General features: G+C 30.4%; 1 protein-coding gene across 1 annotated transcript; it reads right to left on the reverse strand.

The window, feature by feature from the left end:
- Positions 1-8,687: 8,687 nt before the first annotated feature.
- On the reverse strand, positions 8,688-9,820 carry LOC112765834 (lectin). Its single transcript, XM_025811694.3, has one exon. The coding sequence runs from the start codon at positions 9,674-9,676 to the stop codon at positions 8,957-8,959; it is 720 nt and encodes a 239-aa protein (XP_025667479.1). The 5' UTR covers positions 9,677-9,820; the 3' UTR covers positions 8,688-8,956.
- Positions 9,821-13,448: the final 3,628 nt, after the last annotated feature.

Consider the following 13,448-nt stretch of genomic DNA (forward strand, 5'->3'; position numbering starts at 1 on the left):
TAATTTTTTTATCTTTTTAATTTTTTTTTTTAAAAAAACAGAATAAATAATATAATTTTAAATACATACCTAAATAAAAAAGTTAATATTTTCGTGTATTATATATAACTTTTTAAATAAATTTTATTTTTACAAATATTTTGATAAAAAATTATATTATATAATAATATATTTAACAAAGTAATTAGTTAATAAATTTTAAATATAATAAAATAATTATTTGTCAAGTAATATAAAATAAATTTTATTTATTTTATATTTTTATGTTATAGTTTAAAATATTATTTTAATATTATAAAAAAATTTTGTATATATATATATATATATAAAAGGTGGGTCGGGTTAGAATTTAAAATCTGTCAAATTGAAAAAATTCACCAAATTATGTATATATGTTCTAATTATGTGACTTTATTTATTTTATTTTACAATTTTGTATATATGTTCAAATTATGTCACTTATTTTTTAAAATAAAGATGGTTCTATTGACAAATATTATTTTGAACAATTTTATTGAAGTTAAAAATTTAAAAAAAATAGTAAAAAAATTATATTATAATTTGACTATTTTTTATTTGATTTAATTGTTTAATTATTATTTTTTAGTTAATTTTAATTAATTTTATTTAAAAAAACAAAAAACAAAGTCAAACGGCTAGCATTTTGTACCCACTTTAGTTGGTGGGGTGGGCCGGCCCGTCCCACTTATGGTGCGGGCCTAGGCGAAGTGGGGCAGGTTGGGGCGGGCCGGCCTGCATTGCCACCCCTAATATATATACTATCTAATAAATTTTTTATATATTAAATAATTATAATCATATAATAACATTGAAATCAGAAAACATATTAAATATGTTACAGTATAACTATTTAAAATATCATTTTAATATAATTTTTTAATATTATAAAAAAAATTTGCATAAAAATTTTGCGAGTTTGGCGAATTTTTTTAATTTGACAGGTTTCAAATCCTAATCCGACCTACCTTTTTTAGCGAGTTCGGCAGGTCAACCTGACGGACTCGACCCATTTTGTCACCCCTAATATATATATTAAGAAGATTATCACATATTTTACTATATAAAAGTAGTAAAAACTTTTTTTTCTAAAAAATATAAATTAAATAAATACAAAAAATATAAATTTTTTTATTCATTAAGATTAATTATTATGCAATTTTTTTTATAATAATAAAATGATATTTTAAACTACAATATAAAAATATAAAATAACTAAAATTTATTTTATATTATTTGACAAATAATTAAATTATTATATTTAAAATTTATTAACTAATTACTTTGTTAAATATATTATTATATCACATAATTTTTTATCAAAATATTTGTAAAAATAAATTTATTTAAAAAATTATATATAATACATGAAAATATTAACTTTTTTATTTAGATATGTATTTAAAAATATATTTTTATTCTGTTTTTCTTAAAAAAATTAAAAAAAATAAAAACGTTAATATTTTCATGTATTATATATAATATTTTAAATAAATTACATTTTTAAAATATTTTTATAAAAAATTATATTATATAATAATATCTTTAATAAACATAGTTAGTTAATAAATTTTAAATATAATAATCTAATTATTTGTCAAGTAATATAAAATAAAATTTTAATTATTTTATATTTTTATGTTAGTTATAGTTTAAAATATTATTTTAATATAATTTTTTAATATTATAAAAAATTTGCATAATAATTAATTTTAATATTATATTTTATATTTAATTATTTAAGAATAAAAGATTCTGTTGTCGTTTAAAGTATTGTGTATTAAAGTATTGCCATTTAAAGCAGTCATTTATGTACTAGGATATTCTTTATTTATTAGAGTCCATCAATACTCTTTTTTTATATTAACCTTTAATTTTCATCTAATAAAATCTAATGACCTATATAAGTATGGCTCATTCAATAAACACATAATTGTTGAGCTCGTTTTAGAGATAGCCCGCTACGTTTACCCTAAATTTCGATTCTGTGTCGATTTTTCATTGTTAAATTATTTTCATTTAGTCCTAATTTTAAAGTTATTATTGTTGTTGTTGTTCTTTGTTTTAAACCTAACTTGTGATATTATTATACCATTACTCTTTTTTTGGGTCAGGATATTATAGTTTTGCGTTTTTTTTGGACCTGTTTATAGTTTTACTTATACACAAGAATTATAATATGTATTGCTTTCTTGGACCCATTACAAAAGAATTTTACAAGAGCCCAATAGATCAACATCAGGGAAACAAATAGCAAAAACGAAATCAGGAAAACAAAAGAAACGAGAACAATTCTTATCCCAAAAAGAAAACGGAAGTGAGCCCATTAGTTTATAGTACACAGATATTCCTGTTATGTGTTTAGTCCAACAAAAATAAATGAAAGAAAAAAGTGAAAAGCTATGGTGAACTATAGTGGTAAAAATAAACCGAATTGGTCGGTTCAATTAAAAAACTGATAAATCAAACCGGATAAAAACCGGTGTGAACAAATTAAAACTGATAAAAACAGATAAGAACTGGTGAAAAATCAGTCTAACTGAATTACTTAAAAGAAAATTCCAAAATTAATGTAGATATAATTTAAATTTGGGTCTTTCTTGTTACTACATACTTTCTTTGCTATTGAACTATGTTATTCCTTGATAATTTATATGCTAATTATTAATTGTGTAGTAAAACTGCACAATAATTTTTTAGATATTATTTTAATTTTATACTCACTTATATTTAAATTAATTATAGGGTTAAGTACGAATTTTTATAGGTCGAAAATTTTTTTTGTCTACAATCTTTTTTTTGCATACAAAATGGTCCCTAAGGTTTAACTTGGTTTTAAATTTTTTGCGGCGGAAGCAGAAGTAGAAGTAGATCGTGGACAGCTTCTTTTTCTTCTTCTTCCCTTCCCCTTTCTTCTTCTTCTCTTTTTCCTTCGCAGGAGTAGAAACACTTTTCTTCTCTTATTTTTCTTTTTTTTTTTTAATTTTATAATTCTTTTTATTATGAGTAGTTTTGTCTAAAATTTTAAGATTTAAATAAAAAGGACGATTTTATATACAATAAAGGGTTGGGGACAAAAAAAATTTTCAGCCTATACCTTAAGGACCAAAATGGTACTTAACCCTTAATTATATTTTTATTATTCATAATTATTAATAAAAATATTATTGAATATGTATAAATAAAATATATAAAATATTTTTATTAATTATAATATAATTATTTTTTTATAATATGATTATATGTTATTTATTAATATTTTTTTTAATAAATACGTATAGTATATAACAATATAATAAATATAAAAATACATTAACATAAAAATCAAATTAAAAAATTTTTATTATAAAAAAAATTAGAATTGTATATACTTATTTAATACTAATCGATTATAACTTGTGGATTATAATTTGTTAAAATTTGATTGTTTTTAAAATATTAGTGAAGATATGTATTTTGAATTTTAATTTAGATTTTTGACTATTTTATATTTTTTATTTACGTAGGACTTATTGATTGAACCAATAAACTAATAAATTAGTAGTCTAATCGATTCGATCACAAATTCGATTCTGACAACTATGTGGTGAATACATTAACCCCACTTTCCATGACCAAACATTATCCCCACTTTCTAATCTCACTTAGAGAGAGAGAAAGCCGACTCACCAATTACAATTTCTTACAAATTCAGTCATTTTTCTATCAACTACTAAACCAAACAGACGTGATTAGACAAAAATGTCGATAAGAAACCATGACGACACCATATTTGGCTGAAAAATTTAGATATGAAAATTTTTTTATGTTGCTTCCAAAAATGGGAATGAGAGGTAGGACTGCACATGGGATCGATAAAGTTGGGGTTGGTCTTGATCTGAATTCGACTCTAAATAATGGCTAGGTCTATTTTTAAAATTCTTATCCAATTCTAAATTTGGTGAATCACATTACTGACCAAACTAAAATTGAGTCTAAATTAAGTGAAATTCGGATCTTAATAAACTTTATATCAAAAAGTTATGATGTACTTATTTATAAAGAAAAAAAAAATACTTATTACCAAGAAGTTGACATTCATACTTAAAATTGAATTTGTCTATAAATTCTAGTTTTATATTTTTTGGTCTATTTTTTAATTTAATAAATGTGATTAAAAATAAAATAATAAGTTTATAATTAATATAACATAATATTAGATTTAATTTAAAACATATATTTTTTTTAGTTCTTTTAAGGTGCACATGGGTTTGGTGAAGTCAAGTTTGCCTTGATCCAGACCTAACCCTAAATAATGACCAGGTCTATTTTTGAGACCTTTATCCAACCTTAGACTCAGTGAGATCACATTAAATTTATTCTAAAATATTCGAGTCTGAACCGAATCTTTGAGCCGGTCCGAGACATGTATACCCCAAATGAGAGGTGTTAAATCGAAGTATGGTGGGACCTATTTTCTCGTAGTTGGCGAAAAACAGTTCTCGCCTTGTGCGAGAATAGTGATTTTAAATTTTTTTCAAAATGTGAAAAGCGATATTTCGCTGCAAGTGAGAAGAGGTTTTTTTTTTTAATCTTTTGAGTTTATACCTATTTTGGTTCTCAAAAAGTTTCAAACCAGACATTTTAGTCCCCAACTAAAATTAATTACTCGATTGGTCCCTAACAATTAATTCTATCAGTCACTTAGGTCCTTGGCTCCGTCAACTCTAACGAAAGACAAAATGGTCCCTGAAAACTCTAACATGGGACAAAATGATCCTTGACAATTCTAACAAGGGACAAAATGATCCCTGACCCCTTTATTCGAAAACGACACTGTTCTTTCCCAATTTTTATCATACCTCGCATAACCCTAACATTCATACTCTCCTTCTTCACCTTCATAGTCTTCTTTTCTATCTTTTCCTTCATCCTCTTTAGCTCCAAGATTAAGCCATGGTGTAATTGTCACACGTGTCGCAACTACCTCAACATGTAATGGACCACACACTTCCTAAATCTTTGTGACTGGTACATCCACCTCCTCTGCACTTCACCCACCAAAATCGTCCACTTCCACGTCTTTGATAACATTACCTCCAACCCCGACAACGTCTACGACATCCTCAAGACCAAGTTCCAAAACTACTTCAAGGGCACGCCTTTCTCCACTCTCCAACAAGTAATATAGATTGTTGGACATTAGGACATCATGAGAAGATTCTCCTTCGACATCATATGCAAATTCTCATTTGAAATAGACACTAAGTGCTTCATTCCTTCTTTTCCGGAGTCCAAGTTGGCAGACAGCTTCGACCTCGCATCCAAGCTATTACAACGAGCAATGTCGCCGTTGCCGCTCATATGGAAACTGAAGCGATTACTGAACATTGGTTCGGAGAAGAAGCTAAAGGAAGTGATCGGAGTGGTGGACAATGTGGTCATGGAGATGTTAGGACAGAGGAGGAGGGAGATGGCAACGATGACGATGAGTCTTAACAAATCAGACTTGCTGTCTAGATTCATGGGATTCATTGAAGACGACAACTAGTTGAGAGACATAGGCATTAGTTTCCTGAGTATGAATTGGTTGAGAACAGGTTGAGGATTTTTTTTCTTGTGAACATTAAATTTATAGAGTGTGCATTGTGTAGTTTGAAGTTACCGTGTTAGATTGTTAGTGTTATGCGAGATATGATGGAAATTGGGAGAGAACAATGTCGTTTCTGAACAAAGGAGATCAGGGACCATTCTGTTCCCTGTTAGAATTGTCAGTGACTATTTTATCTGTTAGAATTAACGGCATAAAAAATCTAAATGACTGACAGAGTTAATTGTTAGGGACTAATCGAGTAATTAATTTTAATTAAAAACTAAAATATCTAATCTAAAAATTTTCTCTCTCTCTCTTTTTCTGAAGAGAGAATTTTTCTAATAAATTAGAAAAAAAATATGCAAGTCTTTTTCGTAACCTAAAACGATAGACGGAGGGTTATCAAGATAATTCCAAAATATTTTTTTTTATTGAAGAATAAAGCTATTACTTAATAAATTTTTGATTTTTAAGGGATAAGATCAATTCAGAAGGACTTTTTGTATCATTTATAGGGCTGGAAGTGAGTCAAGCCAGCTCATGAGCCAGCTCGAGCTCGACTCGTTAACAGCTCGATAAGCTAAGCTCGTGAGCTGGAGAGCCAAGCTTGAACTTGAAATTGAGCTCATAAATTAAATGAGTCGAGCTTGAGCTTGGATAAGCTCAGCTCATTAGCTCGTGAGCTGGCTCAATTTTATATATATATATATCTTAATTATTTAATATCTATATTTATTTTTTACATATAATTTTAATATAGAACATAAATAAAAAATTTATAATTTATTGATAAATAAACAATATATAAAATTGATCTTTTCAAATATTTTTAAAAATATATAAATTATAATTTATTGATATAAAATTATAAATTATGTATCTATATTTCTCTTATTTGAGCCAGCTCGTGAGTTCGAGCCAGCTCGTGAGCTTCTGGTGAGCCGAGCTTGAGCTTAAGAAATAAGCTCGATTGTTAATGAGTCGAGCCGTAAGCCAAGCTCAATTTTCGTGAGCCGAGCTTGAGCTTGGTCTAGCTCGGCTCAGCTCGGCTCAGCTCGGCTCACTTCCAGCCCTAATCATTTAGAATATATATAAATTAATTTTATTTGTCTTTATTTTAAAATACAACGAGAACAGACAAGAGGACCAAAATAGATATATACTCTATTTTTTTTATTTTAAAATTCTATTTCAGATGATGCGAGGTGGTTTTTAATTTTTTAAGTAGAAAAGATAATTTGGTGGTGTAATATTTTGTGGTGTAATACAGAAAGTAAACCAAATACTAGAAACTCAATAATAATTAAAGGCTAGCGTAATGATTCTAGTTATGGCTACTGTAATGGCCTTAATTTCAGTTACGCACATTTCAGACGGTGAATAATTGAATATATATATACAACTTCGATATAGGAGCGGATATCGGAAGAAGTAATTAAAATTTAATTTATTGTATTTGTATTTTAAAAAAAATCTATAATATTTGCATCATTTTTGCAATAATTATTATTAAATAATAAAATATATTTTTATTATCTCGGCTAATACTAATAATGTAACATAACATGTAACTTAAATTTTACTAAACTTTATTTTTTTATTTATTTTTTATCAAAGATTAAAAAATTTAAATTTGCAATCTCTTACACAAGTATAGAAAGATTTTAGCATTTGAACTATAACTCATTATTTATTAAACTTTATTTGGTTTTTATTATATTTGAGGATGTTAGAGTAACTCCAATGGGCTAAAAATTAAGACCATATTTCTGATAGGTGTAGGAACTCACAAAAAATGAGAGAAAGAGTTTTTGCACAGATTTTGAGGAGAATGAGTCATTCTAAACAGGGACTCATATTGTCTAATAATAACTTGTCACTTGACAAGTTATTATAAAAATAAATAATTATATAAAATATTAATTAATTAAATAATTATATCTTTATTTAATTAATTATTTATATTAATAATTTAAATAATAATTAATTAGATTAAATAATTAAATTTTTATTTAATTAATAATTTATATTAATAATTTATATTAATTATTTATGTTTTTTTTGTATTATGTAATTTTACAAATTAGGATAATTTCGAATTATATATTGTGTATTTATTGTTATATATAAATTTTTTTAATATTAATATCTTTTAATAGTGAATTATTCTTAAATTTATAAATTTAAATAATATTATTAAAAAAAATAATTATATTAATTTTAAATATTTTAATTAATTAATTAAGTGGGACCATAATCGGAACTAAAGTTAGTTTTTCTAATGAAAAAGAAAAAGATGGTTTGAGTTCCTATTTTATGTTTATAACACAAAAGCTGATGTGAAATTACTTTTTATGACAGATGCGTCAAAAATAAAGACTGAGATAAGTTTTTACTGGAAATGGTCTTATCTTGCTGGGGACAGAAAAAGAATGCGAAACAGAACTTGCAGAGTTCGTTCACACGTATTGCATTTCTGGCTTCTCGCCATATGTGAAATGGCAGCTACATCTTCTCGCCGTTTGCGAGCATGTCAATCTCTCGCCATCTGCGAGATGACATTGTCATCATACTTGCGTCCAACTCTCATGTAATTTATTCACCTCCATATCACCAAAAAAGTTCAAACATAAAAAATAATTTTTGACCATATCCAATTATCCACAGATGCGGATATTTTATTATTTCATGTATACACTATAGACTCTCCTTAAATACTTATTCTGATATTTTTTACTTTTTTTAAACACGTGTGTGTTGGACTATATTTAGCAAATATTTAAATTAGTCTTTAATTTAAAATTAAATATTTTAATTTTCAATAAATTTTTGTTACTTAAAATTTTTAATAATTATTTCTACAAGACAGATTACTCATTATTTTCTATACAATTTTCAATATGTATTAAATAAATAATTTTCTAATAATTTTTATAATAAAATAATTAAATCCAAAAATATTATTTTAAAAAATTATTTTTTTATAAAGAGATTAATTTATTTTAAAAATTTCTAAAATAATAAAATATTATTAAAATTTAAAATATCCAATCTAAAATTCTCTTAAAATTAATTTACATGCTTAAACGAAGTATACTTCATCGAACATGCTTTTTTATTCCAAGAACAAAGAAGTTAACCAATTAAGCAACATATAGCGGTATAGCACGTCAATTGGATGAAACCCCATCCAAGCTACAACCTTTCTCGTCATAGATAATTGAAAAGAAAGAGACAACACAAATTTGAAGAGTATGCTACACACTGAAAAGCAGAAACAACAACAACAACAATGGACTACACTACTTTGTCCTTATTGTCATATTGAGAAGAGTGAGGACCTTAAGACAACACCATCCATGGTTCCTACACAATGTTGTTGGTGGTCAACGTTGACCTGAAAGACCAGGATAGAATATCATTTGTCTGCGAGAATAGCCCAGTGGAGCCAGAAAACCCAACCCGAACCCATTCAGGAAGTGTCTTGTCCAGGTCAAAAGCATGAGTAACCGTTACTGGAGCCGCGTTTGGGTATGAACAGGTAACACTTAGTATCTTAGAAACAGAGTCATAGGATATGTATGCAGTGGCTATTGCTCCACTTTGCACGCTCCACTTACCAACCGCAGATGATTTTAGAGTGTTGATATCAATCCCGATGTGGGTAAAATCTGGATCCCCAATGTCGCGGTTAGGATAAGTATCAAATTCAACAGCAACTACTTTATCAGTTGTGTACGGGCCGCTGAAGAGACCGAGTAATCTGCCGTTGGAACCGGGGGGGATGGTAGTTTCCGGTGCGGCAATGAAAAATGCAAGGCCGTCACCGACGTTATTAGAGTTGTTTGATGAGATCCGGAAGGTGAAGGTGGTTTCAAAGCTTGAGGCCAAAGCAGAGCTACTGAAGAGGTGAATAGGAGCAGAGTACAAGACTCTGCCAACACTAGTACCTAGTGGTAACCCATTTTGGTCCACTTTGGTGAGGTTTAAGACATTGTTTTTTGAGATGGATGCATCTCCTTGGAAGATGAGGTCCTTCTCGTTATTAAACTCAAATTTGTTGAAGGTAAATGAGGTAGAAGACATGGGTTTGGTTTAGGTTGGAACAGGACCTTATGGTGAGTGATATAATGAGCAATAATGTGGATAGTTTGGCATCGAAGGTTTAGCACTCCTCCGTATTTATAGTGGTGCCTAACTAATGAGACAAGCTTGGGGTGGCAAATGGGCCGGACCATCCTATTCTGCCAATTTTTGGGGTTAAAATAAACAAAACCGCCTTGCTTTCGTTGCCGAGCTAATGAGCCAGTGGACTAGTCTGCAACAACTTCTTTTTGAAAAAAATGAAAGCTTTTTATTAGAAAAAAAAAAAAATCTTAACAGCTTCTGATAATTATTTTAAAAGGCAATGAAAATCTTAAAAAATTTTCTTTTTCGGTTCTTAATCTTTACTTCGTTGAGACTAGTTAGCCTTTCTGTCAAATATTAGTAATTTTTAAATTATTTTTACTTATAAAAATTACATAGAGGATATATTAGTGATTAATATATCACATAAACATGTTCTGGAGAGAGATCATTGACGGAAGAGTTAACCGGTCTCACAAAATAAAATATCAAGAGTGAAGAAGAGTATTTTTTTATTGGGCGTCTTGTGGTCCTAGAGATCATGGCCTAGGGATCATGGCCTTCATATCCCCAGCCCGATAGGAGACTTGGTTTACGAAATTGTGATCACACTTTTCACAACTCTGGTACAACTAACCAGCAAGTGCACTGGGTCGTCCAAGTAATAAAATCTTACGCGAGTAAGCGTCGATCCCACAGAGATTGCCGACTTGAAGCGAGCTATGGTCATCTTGTAAATCTTAGTCAGGCGGATTCAATTGGTTATGAGTTTTGATAATTGAAAGATAAATAAAACGTAAATTAAAATAAAGATACTTATGTAATTCATTGGTGGGAATTTCAGATAAGCGTTTGGAGATGCTTTGTTGCTTCTGAACCTCTATTTTCCTATTGCCTTCATCCAATCATGCGTGCTCCCTTCCATGGCAAGCTGTATGTTGGTGGATCACCGTTGTCAATGGCTACCATCCGTCCTCTCAGTGAAAATGGTCCAGGTACGGTTTCTGTATGGCTAATCAACTGTCGGATCTCTCGTCTCGGATGAAAAATACCAGGCACAGCTACCGTACGGCTAATCATCTGTCGGTTCTCACTTGTGTCGGAATAGGATCTCTCTATCCTTTTGCACACTGTCACTGCACCCAACATTCGTGAGTTTGAAGTTCGTCACAGTCATTCTGTCCCAGATCCTACTCGGAATACCACAGACAAGGTTTAGACTTTTCAGATCTCAGGAATGCTGCCAATTGGTTCTAGCCTCTACAACGAAGGTTCTAATCTCATGGATTCGAATGCTCTGTTGTCAGGAGATGCAAGTCAAATCCGTGGATCAGAGACCCAAGAGACTATACTCCGGCTGTCATCCAATGACTACGTTAAACATCATGTAGACCGCTTGTGGTTGTCAGGCACGCGGATCTTGGCTAAGCAAGTAACGAAGATAGTGGCTGATTGTCACGGGTCACCCCTTCATTCTGACTTAATTGAATTATGTACGAGAGTATATCTTGGAGAAGAAGTAAGCGTGAATTGAAAGAGAAACAATAGTACTTGCATTAATTCATGAAGAACAGCAGAGCTCCGCACCTTAATCTATGAGGTGTAGAAACTCCACCGTTGGAAAATACATAAGAGAAAAAGGTCTAGGCATGGCCAAATGGCCAGCCTCCCCAAATGTGAAAAATGGCATAAGCTTCCAAGTCCAAAAGATCCCTAAAATAATAGGAAAGACTAGTATTTATACTAAACTAGTTACTAAGGATTACAAAAATTGAGTAACTAAGTGCAGAGAGTGCAGAAATCCACTTCCGGAGCCCACGTGGTGTGTGCTTGGGCTGAGCATTGAGCTTTACACGTGCATAGGCCTTTTTTAGAGTTAAACGCCAACTTGGATGCCAGTTTGGGCGTTTAACTCCAGTTCTGGTGCCAGTTCCGGCGTTTTACGCCAGAAAAGGGTCTCTGGCTGACGTTGAACGCCAGTTTAGGCTATCAAATCCCAGAAAAAGTATGGACTATTATATATTGCTGGAAAGCCCAAGATGTTTACTTTCCAACGCAATTGAGAGCGCGCCAATTGGGCTTCTGTAGCTCCATAAAATCCACTTCGAGTGCAGGAGGGTCAGAATCCAACAGCATCTGCAATCCTTTCTCAGTCTCTGAATCAGACTTTTGCTCAGGTCCCTCAATTTCAGCCAGAAAATACCTGAAATTACAGAAAAATATACAAACTTATAGTGAAGTCCAGAAATGTGATTTTTGCATAAAAACTAATAAAAATATAATAAAAAGTAACTGAAACATACTAAAAACTACCTAAAAACAATGCCAAAAAGCGTATAAATTATCCGCTCATCACAACACCAAACTTAAATTGTTGCTTGTCCCCAAGCAACTAAAAACAAAATAGGATAAAAAGAAGAGAAAATATAATAAATTTCAAAAATATCAATGAAGATTAGTTTTAATTTGATGAGCGGGACTAGTAGCTTTTTGCCTCTGAACAGTTTTGGCATCTCAATTTATCCTTTGAAGTTCAGAATGATTGGCATCCATAGGAACTCAGAATTCAGATAGTGTTATTGATTCTCCTAGTTTAGTATGTTGATTCTTGAACACAGCTACTTTATGAGTCTTGGCCGTGACCCTAAGCATTTTGGTTTCCAGTAATACCACCGGATACATAAATGCCACGGACACATAACTGGGTGAACCTTTTCAGATTGTGACTCAGCTTTGCTAGAGTCCCTAGTTAGAGGTGCCCAGAGTTCTTAAGCATACTCTTTTTGCTTTGGATCACGACTTTAATCACTCAGTCTCAAGCTTTTCACTTGGACCTTCATGACACAAGCACATGGTTAGGGACAGCTTGATTTAGCCGCTTAAGCCAGGATTTTATTCCTTTGGGCCCTCCTATCCATTAATGCTCAAAGCCTTGGATCCTTTTTACCCTTGCCTTTTAGTTTAAAGGGCTACTGGCTTTTTCTGCTCGCTTTTTCTTTTTCTTTCTTTTTTTTCTTTATTTTTTTGCCATTTTTTTCGCAAGCTTTGTGTTTTTCACTGCTTTTTCTTGCTTCAAGAATCAATTTTATGATTTTTCAGATTATCAATAACATTTCTCTTTTTTCATTATTCTTTCAGGTGCTAACAATTTTAACATTCATAAACTTCACTATAAAAAATATGCACTGTTCAAGCATTCATTCAGAAAACAAAAAGTATTGCCACCACATCAAAATAATTAAACTATTTTCAAGATAGAATTCGAAATTCATGTACTTCTTTTTCTTTTTCAGAAAACATTTTTTATTTAAGAAAGGTGAAAGATTCATGGAACATTCATAGCTTTAAGACATAGACACTAAACACTAATGATCATGTAATGAAGACACAAACATAGTCAAAACATACAGCATAAAAACCGAAAACAGAAAAGAAAATAAACAAGGAGATTAAAGAACGGGTCCACCTTAGTGATGGTGGCTTCTTCTTCCTCTTGAAGAACCAATAGAGTTCTTGAGCTCTTCTATGTCTCTTCCTTGCCTTTGTTGCTCCTCTCTCATGGCCTTTTGGTCCTCTCTGATTTCATGGAGGATGATGGAGTGCTCTTGGTGCTCCACTCTTTAGTTGCTCCATGTTGGAACTCAATTCTCCTAAAGAGGTGTTGAGTTGCTCCCAATAGTTGTGTGGAGAGAAATGCATCCCTTGAGGCATCTCAGGGATTTCTTGATGA

The sequence above is a fragment of the Arachis hypogaea genome, chromosome 17 (assembly GCF_003086295.3).
Source record: "Arachis hypogaea cultivar Tifrunner chromosome 17, arahy.Tifrunner.gnm2.J5K5, whole genome shotgun sequence".
In the NCBI taxonomy this organism is placed as follows: domain Eukaryota; kingdom Viridiplantae; phylum Streptophyta; class Magnoliopsida; order Fabales; family Fabaceae; genus Arachis; species Arachis hypogaea.

Coding starts and splice junctions, on each gene's coding strand:
- LOC112765834 (XM_025811694.3), bottom strand. CDS start 9,676: ATGTCTTCTACCTCATTTACCTTCAACAAATTTGAGTTTAATAACGAG.